Genomic DNA, 20,486 nt, shown 5'->3' with positions numbered 1-20,486 from the left:
TGTGTGTAACCAAAGAAGAGTTGATATCAATTGGTTGTACCAATCATACAAGAATATGAGTACGACAACTGAGGAAGATATTGACATATTATCCAGGGTCTTCATTTTGGCTCTTTTCGGCGGTACCCTTTTCGCCCGTGCCAATGATATGGTTCACTTGTTCTATTTACCATCCTTAGACTGTATTGCAGATATAAATAATTTCAATTGGGGAGGGGCTGGCCTTGCATTCTGTTATCAACAAATGGACGACTTATGCAGACAAAACACAAGCAAGATTGGTGGCCTATGGAAAGCTTGGGAGGTAGATTCAAGCAAATAACATGCTTAGTACACAATATATTATATGATGTTATCAATAAACTTAATTTCTCATATGCCAAATAAATTTACAGGTTTGGGGTAGAGAATACCTTCCATGTATGCGCATCACACCTCAATGCATCTCATCTAAAGTATTTCCCCGTAGTTTGTTATGGAGTAATTGCCTCCCACCAACCATGGAAGCTAAAGTGTTGTTGAAATACTACAGGCTGAAAGTGACCCAACTAACTTCTGAACAGGTACCAATCCAACTATATTCGCCAATAAAGATTTACTACATTCTTGAAACATCCTCATTTACACTACTGTACATAATTAAGCAGAGCTTACAATATTGTTCTCCTCATTTTCATAAAGGTTGAGTGGTATCCATGGGGAGCAAATACACTTCATCCATACTATGTCGCACAAAGCGAAGAGCCAAATACACGGCGGATACTACTTGTTGGGCCAGACGGAGGTGAGTGGTATTTTGGCGAAAGAGTCACGATGCAGACTTCTGCCACGGTACCAACTCCAATCCCAAAACAACCTCCAAAGTCAATGCTAGTTAAAGAGAAACTAATAATCATTACGAAACCATGGTGCCTTACTAGGAGGCCAACTTATCATTTCTGGGAAGAAACCACGACCATGGATTACAATGAATACAGATCTAAGGTTTTGTGTCGTAAGGCAAGGGAGAAGGTATGGTATTCCACTTTCTTAAAGGAACAACATGAAGATTATTCAATTCAAAATTACTTGATGATAAAGGAGAATCAAGAGGATGGGAGGAGAAAATGAAGGTTTTATACTCCACCAAAACAGATAAATTATGTTAATGAAGTGATGTTTTCATTCCTATTTCAGGAAATTAACAAGAAATCGGATGAAATTAATCACATGACATTACTTCAAAAAACCAATTCATCATCAAATTCAGAGGTACGTTGCAAATTTTCAGTCTCTTCATAATTACTCCTATATCCATTACACCTAAAAAATATATTTCACTCCCATCGTAGACAATACAAAGCAAGATCAACCAAGTTCTCACCAAAGTAGACGATGTTCAACACAATCTAATAAACCAAATTACAACATTAAGGGAGGCATTGCAGAGTTACACAAGTTTCTTACAGATCGAGCACCGACAAAAGGTAACATATCCATAAACCTAATAAGTGTTTAAAACTTCAAATGCAACAGCATCCAAGAATGTTTCTTTTCTGGTTTACTAATGAAACATAGGTTCCATCTACTCAACCTTCCTTTCTATCCTGCATCTTAACATCTTTCTGAAACATATTATCTCTTACTTTGTTCACCCCAGATGTGAGAATTCTTGCACCAATAAGTAGCCTATCAATCTCCCTTGGTACCTGCACAAGTTCCACGAATAAAAATAGAAATCAAAATATGATACACATGTAACATTCAAAAGCAATTTAAACCATGTACTACAATATAACTAACATTGGTTGGTCCTGCCCAAGTACATCTCCAGTCCAAGTCGGCAACGACATCGTCTCCTCTTCCACCTAAAATTCCATCCACATACTCTTGCAGCAACATCTTCATTACGTACACATCGCAGTCATAATCTGCGCACTTCTTATGATGGGACGAAGGTTCTGCTACATCAAAGTCGGCGAAAGCCCAATCACTTGTGTGTACACTCTTCACTGATTCACAGAATGCACTATCCATCGACCGCAACTAATGACCCAAACAACCAACACATTACAAGACACATTTTGCTAAAATATCATTTATATTATAATTAAATCATCAAACAAAAATTTCAACGAAACAAACATGATAGCACCAACCATTGTGTTAATTATACAGAACCCGAGGTGAAAAGAAGGAATTTCAAAATTGTCATAAACATCCACTTTCTTCAACGCCAAGTTAAATACTGCTAGGAACCAGTGTCTTTTTGCAAGGATTGGGGCATAAACCTATAACCATATAGCAAAGTAAAAAAAATATGGACTTACATAATCTGAGAAATCATTTTCATTTAAAGGTCTCCAACATTACCTTCTCACAGTCAGCAAGTTCTCCACACCAAGCACGCCATTTTCCACCATCAATAATACTAAAGCAGGATAAAGGATCGGGTCGCTGCTACCACGGTTAAAATACAAATACATTATTAACACATTCATCCAAATAAATCTACACACGTATTAACCACAAAAATAATATACAAAAACAAACCGATAAATATGTCGGTATCCAACAAAATCTAATCTTGTTCCCACGCTCACCTAACTCCGTTGAAGATAAAATCTCAACTAAGAAATTCACAACCTTCAAACACTTTAAAGAGTTAGCATACAAAACATTAATATAAAATACAATCAGAAATCCAAAACATTATAAGGACATACTCTAGCGCTCACAAGTTGCTTTTTTGACAATGTTAGGAAATCTCTCCTCCTACCGACAACTTTCTCACCAAGGAAAACAATCTCACTGTAAATAGAAGTTTAGAAGATAAGCTTAAAACTCTATAATACTCCAACTACAAAAATTATAAATTAACTGATATTTATATAATTACTCTGCCGGCTTTGTATGGTCCATCACATACTCCATCAAAACTTTCTCCTCATTATTCAGATCGTGCAAATTAGCCCAACTACTACGATTCAGAATAGAGGGTGGAAATACACTCTCCTTAACACTTTCCTGCGTTATATTTGATACTAACTTCGTCTCCAATCAAAATAAATAATAAGTTACAAATAATAAATTTATTAAAAATACATAATAAATGTAAAAATATAAACAACCTCACAAGATAGGTTATGAAATTCTCTTTCTTCTACATCAAAAGTATCACAATCAAATCCAGATCCACCAAACTTAAAGACCAACTCCTTCTCCTCTTTAAAGTGCAACATTACTTGATATTCAGAATTGGAAAATTCACCTTTGCGACACTGTTCACTGGCACTAATCAAATTAATTAAAGTCACAAAATGTGAAGACAACCCATCTCCTTCTACAACACATTCCTCACTAGTCAGTTGACTAGATTCTCCACAAACTACCTCACCATTTTTAAAATAACAACTATTGTTGCAAGTATTCTCCTCCAAATCAACTATATCAATTCCATCTCCTTCCCTACAGTTTCCATCACTTAACAAATTACATTGACTAATCAATGGGGGATCTTCCATCTTTTTATTCTGTAACAGATCTTGCTCCAACTCTCCCTCTGCATCTTTTAGCGTCAAATCAACCACGCCAATGTCTTCCAACTGCCCTACAAATATGTCTCCATTTTCTCCTTTCAAATCAACCAAACCAACGACTTCCAACTGCTTTACCCCAACTTCTGCATTCAAAGGACAAACGTCTACATTCGAACATCCTAACCCATCATCATGAAACACTCCCTCTCCATTTTCTAGTTTCAAATCCACCCGCCCCCCCCCCCCCCCCCAATGACTTCCAACTGCCCTTTCCCATCTTCCGCATTCAAACCACTTAACGAATCATGTTTCAACTCTGCATCTCCATGTTTTGCATTGGAATCCACTCCACCAATGTCTTGCAACTCCACCTCACATTCTTTTACATTTAAATCAACTAAATGAGCCCCTCCAAACTCTGAATCCCCATTCTCTATATTAACATCACAAAACAAATTTCTATTTCGAAATTTCTTAGTCAAACTATTAAAATCATTCATCAACCCACATGCTTCCTCAAACAAAAGATCAAATGAATTACTTTGCTCATATTGTCTAAGCTCATTCAAACGGAGCTGAGAAACATCATGTCTTAAATATGATATCGCTCGCTTCAATTCCTGTACTTCACACTCGTGGGAAATCAACCCCGATAGAATATCACGCAACTTATTTTTATCCATACAACCTAATACAATACCAAGTACAAAGGGTCAGCCAATATTCCATGAACATTAACTACTTAAGTCTTTCTAAATTATCCAAACCATGTCAAAGTACCACAGCAAGATTTACAATTTCAACAAACAAAGTGAAATATGTGGCAAACCAATACACACCATAACCTATAATGTTAGGGAATTTAAAAGCATTGCATATGCAAAGACTTCTACAACCCACTAAATCTCCATCAAAATTATCTCCAAAGAATTAAATCCAAGGAAAAAACTTATACAAAATGATAAGCTCAAATGAAACCAATAAAGCCTAACAAATAACATATATTATACTTGATCAGTTTTATAACAGTGCAAATTATTTATGCGGTTGGAATCAAATTGCCCCTTGATCCAATGACAATTTCATAAAAAACACTACAAAAGGACAGCTCTTGCTTAAACATGTTCTTGCTTAAACAACCTTATTTTTCTCCAGAAAAGGACAGTTCAAGTCACTGAACCTTTCATCGACAAGTAAATCAAGTACAATTTCAAACAAAATAACAACTTTCATCCAATTATAGGACTATCTATCAACTACAAAAAATCAAACATATTCACTAAAACATTTACTAAAATGAAGACAAAATTTTTGGAGAGTGAAGTTGAAAGAGACTGAGTGGCTATAAGACAATTCGGTTACAAATGAAAAATATATCCAATAATTAAGACTTATTAGAGTGCCAATCCTTTGCCTGCCAAATCCAACCAACCTAACATTTTCTCTCCGTTTCAGTACACTATTATTTTTTATAAAAAATATATCTATTTTTATATTATAATTATTTGTTTTTTTTCCATTAAATACCTCCCACCATTCGCTTAGATTGAGTATTATTTTCCTTAATAGAAGCTCAAAAAAATTAAAGAAAAACATTGTTAATATACGGACATTTTGGGGCATTTCCCATCTCTCAATTTCGGAAACTTTGAATTTGGAAGGGAAATCGGAATTGGGTTTCTGGGATTTAAGAGGAAAATATCCATTAACAATAAAAATAATTAATCCCCAATTTCATACACCCTAAACACAACCCTCCAATACAGAACTGCAGTATATGCAAACAAAAAATTGTACATACTAACCAGGGATGTACAGCTTCGCAACTTGCTCAGATCTTGGAGGAGCTTGGCTCGCGTGTGACGAACACGGGAGGAGCTTTAGGTAGGCGAACATCGGAGATGGGGTGGAGGAGCTCACTGTGGGAGATGGGGTGGAGGAGCTCACGGGAGACGGGAGATAGGGTGGAGGAGCGGAGGAGCTCGCTGTGGGAGATGGGGTGGAGGAGCTCACGGGAGAGAGGCCAAAAAAAAATCAAATAATATTTTATTCAGATGGGATGAGAAAAAATAATACCCAATACACATGCCTATTTTATTAAGAAGTTCTCATCAATATAATACCCAATCAGGTAACAAAAAAAGGTTTCCACGGGTGGGCACGTTTTTAACACCCCCACCACAGATTTTTCCTATAATATTATAGGGTCTTTATGTAATTTTAATTACATAAATGTAAAAGAAATACCATTTTTAAAAAATATATAATAAATAAAGTTACAGTTCAAATATTCAAATACAATTTTAATTAAATATTATATTTAAATATTTTCTTACAAATCAAATAAAATAGGATGATATCAAAACTATGTCTTATTACGAACGAAAAAAACTCCATATTATCACTGTCTTACAAAATATTAAAAGTATTATATATATTGTTACAATTACATATAGATAGTATTATATAATAATTTTTAATGTCAAATAAAATCATCATTGTGGTTACACAAACTAATAATTTTGCATTATACATGTTGTTAAATCTACATATAGTTCTACTGATGATATAGAAAGTTTTCCACATTTTGTTTTGTCATATCATATCATATAACAAATTTTATCATTGTTACACCCAGATTTCGAGAATGAGAATTTTCAACCTCGAAACTCAGGCTCGTAAGGCGTATGCCCAAAATTAGCACAGTTGTCATGCAAATCACAAATTAGAGACAGTCTCGCTAAGGCAGCAAGTGGCAACCTCGGATTGTTGAGCTCGGAAATTACGTAGTCTCGAAGGTGCTCTGAGATTATAAGTTATGCTCGCAACTCACAGTAGCATTGGTTCAACACTTGTATAAACTTCTTGATTCATTTCCTGCCCTCAGACAAGACGGTTCGAGCTTAAGAGGTGTAAGCTCGAAGAGTTTGGTTTCGTCAATAATTAATTGTTGGGAGCATAAGGGAACCAGGAAACGGTCTCGAAGGCACGCGAACCTAGCGTCCAAGCTCGTCAGTTGTGTGAACGTATTTATTGTTATAAATTCCCTATGTTTAAGGGATCTAATGTAATTTGTTATTAAATCTCAAATATCATGGGATATTACCGCGTACGTGATAGTTGTATGCATTTAATGGTATTATTTTATTTGATTTGTAAAATAACTTCTCGAAATTTGTGGGAAGAGATTCAGAAACCCCTCTATAAATAGAGTGCGGTAATTCATTTGTAAAAGACGAAAAAACTGAGATTGGGAAAACTCTGTACAATTGCTTCCAGAAAGCTATCAGAGAATCCCAAGAAGTTAATAATACAAACTCGTGGACTAGGCAGATTTTAACTGCTGAACCACGTAAAAGATCCTGTCTATACTTTCTGTTTCCTCTGGTATATTTTTGTTTAATTTCTCTTCTTCTTTAAGTTGACGAAAAACGGCGTTAATAGTTTTGTGCTTTCATTGAGAGCTATTAAACAAGACGTGAGCCTATTTAGTCAGAAAGTCTCTCAAATCATCAATGACCGTTGCAAGTAACCTCAATACAAGTGAGCGACCAATGCCCAATATACCCGAGGAGGAGATTCCTCATTGATTAGTGTTCAAAAGTATCATTTTATTAATCTTAAAGTTTAAAATTAATTAAGTTTTAATTAATATTTTCATGGATTTATTGTCATATATTTTATATTTGAAAATGTTAATTTTAATTTAATTTGTGTTCAATTTTCAGTAAATAAAATGTATTTTGACACAAAGAAAAATAAAGAAGAAAGAAAGAATTATAATTGAAGAAATTATGAAGAAGTGACATTTTTGAAGGTGAACTAGGCCCAAAACCAAGCCCAAACAGCCTATGCCCAAGCCAACAGTTGCTCCCCACGCTGCCACATGGCAGCCTGCCATTCGCCCAGCCAAGCCGAGTCACGCCTGACACAAGCCGAGCCTGACGCCGCCTGACGTGCTGCCACCACCTGACGCAGCGGATCCCATCCGCCTGACGCGCACTGCCAGCCTGCCACGCATACCTGCTAGCCAACCAAAATGCGCCACGTGGCCTCCTTTCCCCCACTCCACCAGCAATCATTTTTCTAAAGCCAATTAATGCATGCCACGTGTCCCATTTGTCCCTTTTTCCATCAGATTTTGAAGCCACTTTCTCCACTTCCTAATGCACGAAAATACACATTTTTGGTCTTATTTCCTCTATAAATAGAGGACCAAATGTAGGGAAAAAAATCATCAGATTGGAGAGTGGAAAAAGACACTTTGTATTTTGTTTCTTTTCTTATTTCTAGTTTAATTTTGCTTGTTTTAGGTGACAAAAATGAGTGAATTATTTTATAAATATTGGTGAGGTTAGAGTGTAGTTGTTGTACTTTTCACTCTCAATATTGATATTGATTCTTCTTATGCTTCATTTCCATATCTCATTAATTATTTTGTTTCTCATCTTCTAATTTTTTTTCTAAAATTATTTAGCATCTTTTACATAAGTTTAGTCATGCTTTTCTTAACTTAGATTGTTAATTTATTTTAGTATATTTGTTATATTGTATGTCTTTTACTGCATTTAGACAGTGGTATTTTGTCGCTCTTGGATATATAATATGACATGCTATGAAATTAGAAGTTAGATTCAATTTAATCTAGATTATTTAATTTGTGCTTTTAACATATACATCTTCCAGATGCAATTAATGGTGTAGAATTGCAACTGTGTTTTGAATTAATATCAATATTAGAATATGTTTTACAGCACTGCATCTCTACCTTTCCATGCACTTTATCTGATCATTTTTCCTATTCTATCATTTTACTTTCACAAAATTTATTTCTTAAATTCTACTTAATTTTTATCTTTTATTTACTAATCAAATATTTAGTTGTGTTTGCCTCTCTGTGGATACGACATAGCTCGATTACTACTGCGACCGCTTAGGAGTTATTGGGCGATATCAATTTTTGGCGCCGTTGCCGGGGAGGTAATTCTACAATTAAATGTTTGCATAGTAAATTAATCTTTTTTATTATTTAAAAAAAAAGTAGTATAATTTTTTTAAAATTTCTCTTTTATTTTATTTTTCCTTAGTAATTTTTATTTTTAGTTTCTTTTTTATTTATTCATTTTTTAATTGTTTTATTTTATTTGTTTATTTTACTTTTAGGTTTTATTTTTATTTTTAGTTAGTTTATTTATTTTTTTGGGCTCATTTTTAGTTATTTATTTATTCTTTTTGTTATTGTTTTATTTTATTTATGTATTTTACTTTTAGGTTTAGGTTTAGGATTCTATTTTTTTTTAGATATAGTTTTTTTTCCGAAAAAAAAAAAGAAAAAAAAAAGAGACCATAAAATTTTGTATCATAAAATTAGTAAAAAAAACAAAAAAAAAAGTATTGAGAACATTTGCGTAATTTTGGAAATCAATAAAAACCAAACATGTTCTGTCTTAGAAAAATTAGTTCTTAAGTAAGGTCTGTGTTAGCGTTACCCTCAAACCTTTTCTAAGAACCTCGAGGAGTTCTAGAAAAGCTCTTGGGCCTAAAGTGGTACCTTGGCAGCCTTCCCAATTAGCTTGGGAACATTTTTGGTGTATACTTGTTACACTATTACACTTTTGCGCTTATAATATTTACAAAAAAAAAAACAAATGAATGAAGAAAATCATCGACGTTTCGAGTACTATTATCCATTATATCTCTCTTCACTTCAAAATAATCCAAAATCATCGACTTCTAGTGGCATAGCATCTTCGTTAGAGGAAAGAAGCAAACAAGTGCACAAGCACTTGTAATAATACAAAACAAGGATAAGACGATCTTCGAGATAGATGAAGAGATCGACCCCATAATAAAAGAAAGGGCTGACCTCGAACCTCTAGAAGAGCTCGAGGAGGTCAAGCTCGAAGACCCGACAAAGATGATAAAGGTGGGTAAGAATCTTTCTGAAGAAGCAAAATAGCAATTAATTCGCTTCTTAAAAGAAAACCAGGATGTATTCGCATGGTCGCATTCAGACATGGTGGGAATCAGTCCAAATGTCATGAGTCATGCACTTAACATCGACAAGAGCTTCCCCCTGAAGCAGCAAAAGCGAAGACTCCTAGATGACAACAGAAAGAAGGCCCTCAAGGAAGAAGTCGACAGGTTAAAGGCAAATCGATTCATACAAGATGCCTTCTATCCTGATTGGATTGCCAATCCAGTGTTGGTTCCGAAATCCAACAGAACGTGGCGAACTTGTATTGACTATTCCGACCATAACAAGGCATGCCCCAAAGATTGTTTCCCTTTACCTCAGATTGATCAGCTCGTAGATGCCACAGCAGGTCACACCCTCATGCCATTCATGGATGCTTATTCTGGATATAACCAAATCGCCATGCACGCACCCAAATCCTGTCTATACCCAGATCGCCATGCACGCACCTCTTCTTCTCTTAGCTTTTCCTTTTCTCTAGAACTTCCAAAGGTGATTCCAGCATATGTCTAAGTAAGGAAGACGTGGATGACTTCTCCTCAGCCAAGTTTATCCATCCTTAAAGCCAATTTACCCTTTTGCTCCTTAAGCCTATCCTTAACCCCTAAGTAATCCCAAGGGAAATTAGTCATTTACCAAATCCCGTTAAGTCCCCGAGGGCAAAATGATAATTTTCCCTGATATTCCTTCCTAAACATTCTATCTTCAAATATATCTCCAAATATTTATTTCCATAGCCCGATAACCCCATAAAACGTCCAATGCCTGAAATACCCCTTGACTCGCCCCGAGTCGGGTATTTGACCCCGTTGTGACTCTCTAGCTAAACCGCTCCCTAGCACTATCACGGATCGTGCATCACAGATATATCACAAGTATATCACAATGATTACATTTATCACATTTATGCCCTCAACAGGCTAAAATTACAAACATGCCCCTAATAACCAAACGGGGCCCACATGCATATTTAATTCACCTAAACATGCATCTCTAATCGCATACTCATAAAAATTCACAAATTATAATAATAAACCACTTATTGCCCTCCAGGCATGCTAATCAAGGCCCTAAGCCTTATTAGCAAATTTGGGACGCTACATATTTCTTTCTTCGACCTCGTCGATTTGACGCCAAAAACGGGCTTGAATATCTTCTTGCTCGCACCTCACTTTATGCTCGCGAATTAGTTGCTGGTTCCGAATGAAGGGAGATTCTATACTGGGAGTTGATGGAGAATAAGGGATTGTGAAATCTAGCAAGAAATAAAAGGGTGAGGGCCAGGCATACAAGGAATTAGAATATAATTTTTCGTGATTCGAACTCGAAGGCTCGAAATCACGAGTAGACTCGATCGAGACCGATGTCTCGAACGAGTTTAAGGAAGAATCCTGGACTATTATGAGGTACGGGCTTTGAGCGTGTATCTGACGTGAGAATGGGAAAGAGTGGGTTCATTTTAAGAATCTCGGATTTTCAGGGGAAAAGTTGACGGTTACTCAAAAAGGTGATAATTTTGGGATTCGTGCAGTTTAAAACCCTAATTCAATACCCCATTTCTTGGTCTACACGACACATTACCCGTAGTCTAAAAGGTAAAAATCCCACATTTTCATTTTTGCACTAAATCTGGGTTTGAAACCCCTGATTTCAAAAGAAAAATCTTTTTGAATCCAAAGTTTATGTAGTATCAGCTAAACTATATTGCTAAGGCTACAAACTAGTAAATACGTTCATAAGGAAAGGAAGTACGTAAAAATGCATGAAAAAAATAAAGAATAAGAAATCAAGAAATAGGAACTTACACACAGAAGGATCTTGCAGGTACAATGAGATTGACGATTGAAGAAGTGGTGTCAAGGAAGCTCTCACAAAGTCGAAAATGCGAGGGATATTTTGTCTCTTTGGTCTGGAAAACATGCAAAGATGGAACAGACTTTTTAAATTATGGTTTTTCTTTCTTTCTCTCTAAAAACTCAAGACGCGAAAGTAGAACGAAGAAGACGATATGGGCGTATTTATAGGCCCCAAGGAATGTCAAGGGTCAAACTGATCTGGACCATTGGCTGGATTCGGTGTCTAATCGAATGGTCGGGTGCAAAGATGGCAATGGCGGCAACAGTTGGCAGGCGAATAGACATGGGTATGGTGAAAAGGTACTTGAGTACTCTGATTAAGCAACACATGGTCGACGTGTGTCCACACTCGAGTATATTAAGTGGCTCAGTTTTTTATAGAGGCAATTCAAAAATTTCCTTCTCATAGGATTCGAACTAATACTTTTGAGGGGGCAAAATGTTACACCCAGATTTCGAGAATGGAAATTTTTTATCTCGAAACTCAGGCTCGTAAGGCGTATGCTCGAAATTAGCACAGTTGTCATGCAATTTGCAAGTTAGGGACAGTCTTGCTAAGGCAGCAAGTGGCAACATCAGATTGTTCAGCTCAGAAATTACGTAGTCTCGGAGGTACTCCGAGATTATAAGTTAGGCTCGCAACTCACAGTAGCATTGGTTCAACACTTGTATAAACTTCTTGATTCATTTCCTGCCCTCAGACAAGACGGCTCGAGCTCGAGAGGTGTAAGATCGAAGAGGATGGTTTCGTCAATAATTACTTGTTGGGAGCATAGGCGAACCAGGAAGACGAGCTCGCAATAGGTAAACGGTCTCGAAGGCACACAAACCTAGCGTCCAAGCTCGTCAATTGGGTATGAACGTATTTATTGTTATAAATTCCCTATGTTTAAGGGATCTGATGTAATTTGTTATTAAATCCCAAATATCATGGGATATTACCGCATACGTGATAACTGTATGCATTTAATGGTATTATTTTATTTAATTTCCCGAAATCCGTGGGAAGAGATTCAGAAAACCCCTCTATAAATAGAGTGGGGTAATTCATTTGTAAAAGACGAAAAAACTGAGATTGGGAAAACTCTGTACAATTGCTTCTAGAAAGCTATCAGAGAATCCCAAGAAGTTAATAATACAAACTCATGGACTAGGCAGATTTTAACTGTTGAACCACATAAAAGATAGTGTCTATACTTTCTGTTTCCTCTGGTATATTTTCGTTTAATTTCTCTTCTTCTTTAAGTTGATGAAAAACGGCGTCAATAACCATGATAATAAATGAAGACTTCTATTTGCATAAATTTTATATATCAAATAAAAAAAAATTAAGCCAACAAGATAATACAGCCATAAAAAAAATTAAAATGTAATACTATTTATGTGTGACCACATACATAATACAATTTCCACAAATATATATATATATATATATAATACAATGGGGATATTTGCATCATAAATACCTAATATTTTACACTTGTTACACTTAAATGCTTGATCTTTTATTTTTACGGCAAAAAAATCAATGTTCAATATATATTAAAGAGAAATACTTAATACAAATATATGTTAAATTAATAAAAGTTTAAAATATACATATTTTGAGGACAAAAATACTTAAATAACTGAGTGATACATATCTGGTGAGTCAACACTTAACAACTCCAATAAAAGAGGTACTGCAAAAAAGTAATGTTTTAGAAACTTTAGAAATTTTTGCTGCAAAGAAAAAAAATTTAGTTATTTATCTTTAACATATATTGAACATTGAATATTGTTGCTATAAAAATAAAAGAATATGTATTTAACTATAACAATGGTAGATTATTGAGTATTTATGTTGCAAATATCCATAATACAATTAGTTTTTGTAAGGTAGTGATGGTATAGATTTTTAAAAATATTATATATTTGAAAGGAGAATATATTTAATATAATGTTTTATTAAAACTACCTTAAAATATTTATAATGTAACTTTTTTATTTTAAATATGATATACTATTCATTAATACTAACATATGTCAAAGTGGTTTTTTTTTTAATAAAAAGTGAGTATATTAATTAGAATAAATAGGATTTTTGCCCCCCGAACTATATTACCACTGTCACATCGTGCCCCCTGAATAATTCGCGTTGTCAAAAATTCCCCCCGAATTATGCACGTTACTAGACTTCTGTTAGATTTCATTCTATGTAGTTAACGGATAGCAAATTTGGCATTTTGGGTACTGACGTGGCAGTGCCACGTGTATATAATTCAAATTTAAAAATTAATTTTTAAAAAATATAATAAAAATCATTTTAAAGATTAAAAAAAACAAAATATTAATTCAAAAATTATATAATCTATTTTCTTATTATAAAATATATTTTTTTACTTCTTTTTTTTTTCTTTCTGCCCCACTCCTCAACTTCGACTTCTCCTTCTTCATCTTCTACGTTTTCTTTTTCAGGTATTCATGATCTACGAGGTTTGGGGTCAGCGACGATGGGGTTGGGGTCGTGGATTGCGGGGATGGGGACGGAGACTTGTGGGCTGGATCTGCGAGGTTTGGGGTCGGCGGTGACGTGGTTGGGGTCGTGGACTGCAGTGTTGGGGTTAGGGTCGGGGACTGCGGGGTTGGGGTTGGGGTTGGGGACTACGGGCTTGATCTGTGAGGTTTTGGGTTGGCAGCGACGAGGTTGCGGTCATGGACCGCGGGGTTGGGGTTGGGGCTTGCAGAGGTCGAAGGTGAAGTCGCTGGGGTTGGGGCTGTGTTCATACATGCATTTTTTTTCTTGGGCATTTAAATATGTGCTTTAGTTTTGTGTTTAGGTTTTGCTTGTAAATTTTGATGTTAAATTTATTTGAGATAAAAGTTTGGAATTGATTTGGGAAAGTGAAGAAGATATAGCAATGGAGTGTATGTAAGGGGTTTGATTTAGATTGAGATAATGATTAACAGTGGGTGGGTATCAGGATGACGAAGAAGAATCGTGAGGACTAAGGATTTAGAAAAAATGATTTTTTTAATTGTTGTTTTTTTAATAATTTAATTAAACTTTTTTTAACTACAACTAATAAGCTAAATTTTTTTTTTGAAAATTTAATAATTTTATAGCTATAATTATTTATTAATTAATTTTATTTAAATAAAATCTTTTTTTTTATATATTTGATATTTTGTTTAATTTTAAAATTATAAAATTTTAGTATTTATTTTGTTTTTTATTCTTTAAAATATTTTATTAATTAATTTTAAATTTGAATTATACAAGTGGCAAGCCATATATGATGAAATCTAACAGAAGTCCCACAACTCAATAACGTGCATAATTCATGAGTAATTTTTAACAACACGAAATATTGAGGGGCACAATGTGATCGTGATAATAGTTAAGAGGTAAAAATTCAATTTATTCTATTAAATGCTTTTGAGGAAAGAAAAAGATTCAAGGGAGCTATTGTTCAAAAAAAGGAATATGCTACGTGGAAGAAAGAAAGATATGTGGTGGTCATCTATTGAAGGGATATTGAAGGGACATGAATGAGACAGATAATTTGGGACAATGGATTTTCGTTCCTCTTGTAGGCCCACTTGGTCTCTTATCAGCAGATGCGTGTAATATTTGTGGTAATTGCTCAACAGATGTAAAAAAGTCCAAAATCAGAGAACAAACTAGAACAAATCGTTCTATATATCAATAACATTTTCTTCCTTTCCAAATTATATTTTCATTTTGCAAATGTTATTAATTAATGCATTATAATATGTCGTTCTTAGCCTTTATCAATAATAATTCCTCTTCCTTTATCATCTCATTAGCAGCCTTATTATTCTCTGTCCTGGTATATAAATTATGGTTCTCTATTACTACGCCGAAAAGAAATTTGCCACCATCGCCTCCAGCGCTACCAATCGTTGGAAACCTCCACCAGCTCGGCTTGTACCCTCACCGAAAGCTGCAGGCCTGGAGCCGGCGCTATGGCCCTGTCATGCTGCTCCGGCTCGGCAGCGTGCCGGTTCTCGTCATCTCCTCTGCCACTGCCGCTCGGCAGATTATGAAGACTCACGACCTTGCCTTTTCGAACCGAAACAAGTCCATTGCCTTCGAAAAGCTCCTCTACAACTACAGAGACGTTTCGTCGGCACCCTATGGCGAGTATTGGAGGCAGACTAAGAGCATTTGCGTGTTGCATCTGTTAAGTAATAAAAGGGTTCAGTCCTATGGAGCCATAAGGGAAGAAGAGACCAAGCTCATGGTGGAGAAGATTCGAAAGTCTTCTGGGGCTGTGAATTTGAGCGACCTGTTCGTAAGGCTAACCAACGACGTCGTTTGCAGGGTGGCGTTGGGGAGGAAATACGATGAAGAAAGTGATGGGAAGAAGTTTAAGGAGCTTTTGGGGGAGTTTACGGAGCTACTGGGAAGTTTCAATATAGGAGACTATTTTCCGAAGCTAGCCTGGTTGAGCCATGTGAGTGGTTTGGATGGTAGAATGGAGAAAGTGGCTAAGGCGTTCGATGAGTTACTGGAAGGTGTTCTTCAAGACCATATGAATAGAAATAATAATAAGGTTATTGGGAATATTAATGACCAGAAAGATTTTGTGGATATTTTGCTTTGGATTCAGAGGGAAAACCTGCTTGGCTTCCCTATTGATAGAACGTGCATAAAGGCTCTCATTTTGGTAATAATTATTTTTCTCCTTTTCCTCTGACTGATATATTTTTATCATATGGTTCCAATTTCTTATTATTATCACCTAAATTGCTATCATTCAAGTTTTTTTTTTTAAGTTTCTTTTAAATATTTATATATATATGTTCCAGGTTATTTATAACGTCATATTTTAGAAGCAGTCTATAGGAGTGTGAATAAGTGGTTTTTATTAAAGAACATACCTTTCTAAGAAAATGTTATTTCTTTTCATGATCAATTGAGTTCATTGGAATTAATTTCTGGCTGCGTGCCTGTGTCTAACAACTTCATGACCAAGTTAAAAAAGCAATAGGAAAATTCTTAATAAAAAAAGTCTCTCTTTGTAAATGGATCATGAATTGATTTTAACAAGTAATTGTGTGTATATATACTTACATATATATAAATATGAATTGTTTGTAGGACACGTTTGCAGCGGGAACGGACACTACTTACACAGTTCTAGAATGGGCAATGACTGAGCTCATAAGGCATCCAAACGCCATAAAAAAGCTTCAAAACGAAGTCAGAACAACAATCCGTAATAATAAGAAGATAAGTAACACTAATACTAGGCCAGAAGCATATAATAATTCCGTTACAGAGAATGACCTCGACAAAATGCCTTATCTGAAAGCAGTTCTTAAAGAAACTCTCCGACTACACCCCCCTATCCCTTTACTCTTACCTCGACTCACAACACAAGACATGAAGATAAGCGGATACGATGTCGTTTCAGGGACCCAAGTTTTCATCAATGCATGGGCAATCGGGAGAGATCCGACCTTGTGGGAAGATGAGCCGGACAAGTTTGAACCTGAGAGGTTTTTATTCAAGAACGCCACGGTTGATTACAAAGGGCATGACTTTGGATTGATCCCTTTCGGGGCTGGGCGGCGGGGCTGCCCTGCGATTGTATTTGCCATGGCTGTTAACGAGCTTGCTTTGGCCAATCTCGTCCATAAGTTTGACTGGGAGCTGTTGACCACTGGAGAAGAGGATTTGGATTATCATATGACTGAAACCACAGGTTTGACTAGCCATAGAAAGTTTCCACTTATGGCCGTGCCAACCGAATATTCTGATCATCAATGATCTGAGATTCTGAGATCTCTTAATCAGTACCTACGTACAAGTGATAAAAGGAATTCATGTGCTTATTGTTGTTTACTATCACATATACGAAATTTAGGGATTGAATATCGTAGTGAAGGGTACATTTTTACAACCGCGTTAAATAATCTCACCTTGTAAAAAGAATAATTAGTGAATTCGCCCTTTTATTTTTGCTAAAAGTATATGGTTTTGCCCGAAAAACTTTTGACAGATATGGTCTTTAGATGTCCTCCTAAATCACAAGGCTACTATTACTTTTACCCATAACTAATTCTCTTAATATGAATTTGCTTTCAAATTTTTTTTTTCTATTATCAAATTATTACCTAATTTTTTCTTTCAATATTGTGCCTAAATATTTTAATGAAAACTTGTGAAAGTTACATACGTTGAAATGGTTATAATTATATTTCCTTTCAACGAATAATAATATTTGGAATATATAATTTTAGTATCTTCTTATTTGTTCTACTGAAATTATATTAATTAAATAACATAGTACTAAGTTAAGTTAGTACTAGAACAAACTACCAAAATGATATAATTCTGACCTGAATAATACTATTAATTTTGACTTAGGGTTCATTTGTTTTTTTAAGATCTAGACATCTGAATCTCGATCCACATTTGAATAATAAAATATTATTTCAGAATCTAAATATTAAAATTTTAAGATTGTTTGTTTTTTTCACATCTGAATGTATTCTCTTTAATTATATAATATTAACAACTTTATTAAATTATATTTTATTTAAAAAAAAAGTACGGAAATATTCAAACACAAAACATGATTAATATATTAATTTGAAGAATTTTGAAATATCAAATGTTTCCTCTTCTCTGTATTAGCTTTAGCGCAAGTTCAGTCCTCAAATTGTTCATAATTCACTACTAAAAAATTGGCGTGATACCACAGTTTTAAACTGTGGTAAGAACGATCATACAACAGTTTTGATACTATTGTACCATGCAGTGTAGTGTCATGTACTAGCAGGAGACAACAATTTAAAGAAAATTGTCATCTTGTGAAATAATGATACAATAGTTTACGGAAAACTGTGGTAATACGACACAACAGTTTTTAAGCAACTGTCATACCATACATAGAAAATAAGAATTCGTTTTCCTCATTTAAACTACTACATTCATCCAAAATTTTCATGTATAATTACAATATAATTAAGACCAAATCAAAATGTATTATTGCCTTAACCATGCAAGTGCATGTCTTAATAGTAGAAAATCAATAAAACAATTAACAAAAAATAATCTTTATCTCCTTCTTTATTGAAACGTAGAGCAACTTCAATAAAATGGTATCAAAATACATGAGATTCAGGTAACCATTTATGTAACATTCCAAATTCCCTAATATGGCTTAGCGCCTGGCACTACAAGAATTTCATGTATTAGCGGCGGGGGACTCCGCTGCTAATAAGGTCTAAATCCGCCGCTAATACGTCGCGCCTAAATATTTGTCACTAATAATGATTATTAGCGGCGGAGCCCGTAGCTAATAACTTTGTCAGAGTCATTATTATTAGTCGCGGAGTCCGCCGCTAATATTGTTTTTATAATATTTTTTAAAATAAATTTTAAATAAATTAATAAATTAATATTTATTAAATTTAATTATTTTAAAAAATAATTTATAATATAATTAACAAAAATAAACATTTAATTGATTTAAACATAACTAACATTAAAATTAATATAAATAGTTTTAATATTTATCAACCTAGTAAATATCGCTATTGTCATTAAAAATAAATAAAGTATTAATTCAGTCCAAATATATAAACTAGTAACTAAATAAAATCATTAAGATTAATATTGAAATTGTCCTCATCTTCAACATTTTGCTTTGGTTGTGAGGACGACGGCTGTGGCGGTGGCTGTGGTGGTGAGGGTGACGGCTGTGGCTGTGGCGGTGAAGGAATATAAGGTGGGTGTGATGATCGTCCAAGCATGAGGTCCCCAAACTGATCTCGAGGATGTGGCTGTGGCTGCGACCCACCTCCAACCTCCCCATATCTAACATTAGGTAGCGGAGGCTGCATCGATCCTCCTGGAAAATCGGTAAAGCTAAAATATAGTGGAGGAGACTGGGAAGAGGGTCCAAAAGTGTATTGGTTTTGATACTGAGGAGGTTGTTGCGACGACACATGTGGCGGATACATTGGGTGAGGCTGGTACAGCTGCTGTGGCAGATACTGTGAGGGAGGCTGATACTACTGTAAAGGAGGCTGATACTGCTGCTGTGAAGGAGGCTGGTGCTGCTGTTGTGGCGGTGTATGAAGGTCAGGATTGGCAGTGTTACTCTGAGAAGACGAACCACCTTCGGATTGTGGTGGCAAATACCTCTGCATAAAACTGTCAAACATTGGGTCATACAGTTTACTGGGATGCACAGGTACCGCAGTCTTAAATGTCTCACAAATTGCCTTCATCATCATAGCCATAATTTTCATATCTTCATTAGGCGTAGCAGCAGTATTTGCTTGGGACTGACTTTGATCTGTAGAGCTAGAGGATGTCTTTTTTGCCTTCCCTTTCGCCCTATAACCCACTCCTCTTTGGTAGTCAGATCTCTCCCCGAGTACTTTACTTAGTATCTCGTATTGATCGACCGGGGATGAATCACGCCAGATACATTTAGAGATGCCTCACTCTGTTGTTGACTTTGCCTCTCAAGCAGTGTCCTCTGAACCTCTGCCGCCATTTTTTCCTGTATAAAGAAAACATTATAAACAAAAATTAGAAACATTAGAAACAAGAAAACAATACTATTCACTTACATAATCTTGTTGAGCTGCCCCATTGACAAAAGATTTTGTCGATTTTCTCATATGAGCATCCCTCTAAGTATCAACAACATGCGCATCCGGGTTCTCCTATACAAATGTAAACAAAATGTTTCAGAATGTATTATTTTATAAAATTAAATTAACATCTTCACTTACATATTGGTGACGCTTAGCTGCCAACGACTTTGTGCCTTGTGTTGTTACATACTTCATTTGTCTTCTGTTTGCTTGATTTTTAGCGGAACGAGCCAAAAATCTTTCACTAAAAAAATTTCACAAATAAGCTGCCAAGCCTCTTTAGTGCAATGGTCAGGTGGCTTAGAGAGGACATTCTCCAAATCTTTTGGTCCAGCATAATGATTTTTGAAGTGTCTATGTCTATAGTTCTTTCTCTTGCGATATCTTTTCCCCATCTCCTTGTTGACAGTTGCCAGAACTGACTCACGTTGTGGATGACCGTCTATATTATAGTAATACTGCATTAAGAAAAAAAAATATTAGATAACTTTGTAAATAATGGAATTAAAT

General features: G+C 35.2%; 1 protein-coding gene across 1 annotated transcript; it reads left to right on the top strand.

Moving 5' to 3' along the window:
* The first annotated feature begins 15,030 nt into the window (after nt 1-15,030).
* On the top strand, nt 15,031-17,458 carry LOC133830204 (cytochrome P450 736A117-like). Its single transcript, XM_062260128.1, has 2 exons — nt 15,031-16,024; nt 16,459-17,458. Exons 1-2 carry the CDS (start codon nt 15,095-15,097, stop codon nt 17,128-17,130), a joined length of 1,602 nt encoding a protein of 533 aa, XP_062116112.1. The 5' UTR covers nt 15,031-15,094; the 3' UTR covers nt 17,131-17,458.
* Nucleotides 17,459-20,486: the final 3,028 nt, after the last annotated feature.

The sequence above is a fragment of the Humulus lupulus genome, chromosome 4, assembly GCF_963169125.1.
Source record: "Humulus lupulus chromosome 4, drHumLupu1.1, whole genome shotgun sequence".
Taxonomy (NCBI): Eukaryota; Viridiplantae; Streptophyta; class Magnoliopsida; order Rosales; family Cannabaceae; genus Humulus; species Humulus lupulus.
This window is presented reverse-complemented; position numbering and strand designations above follow the sequence as displayed.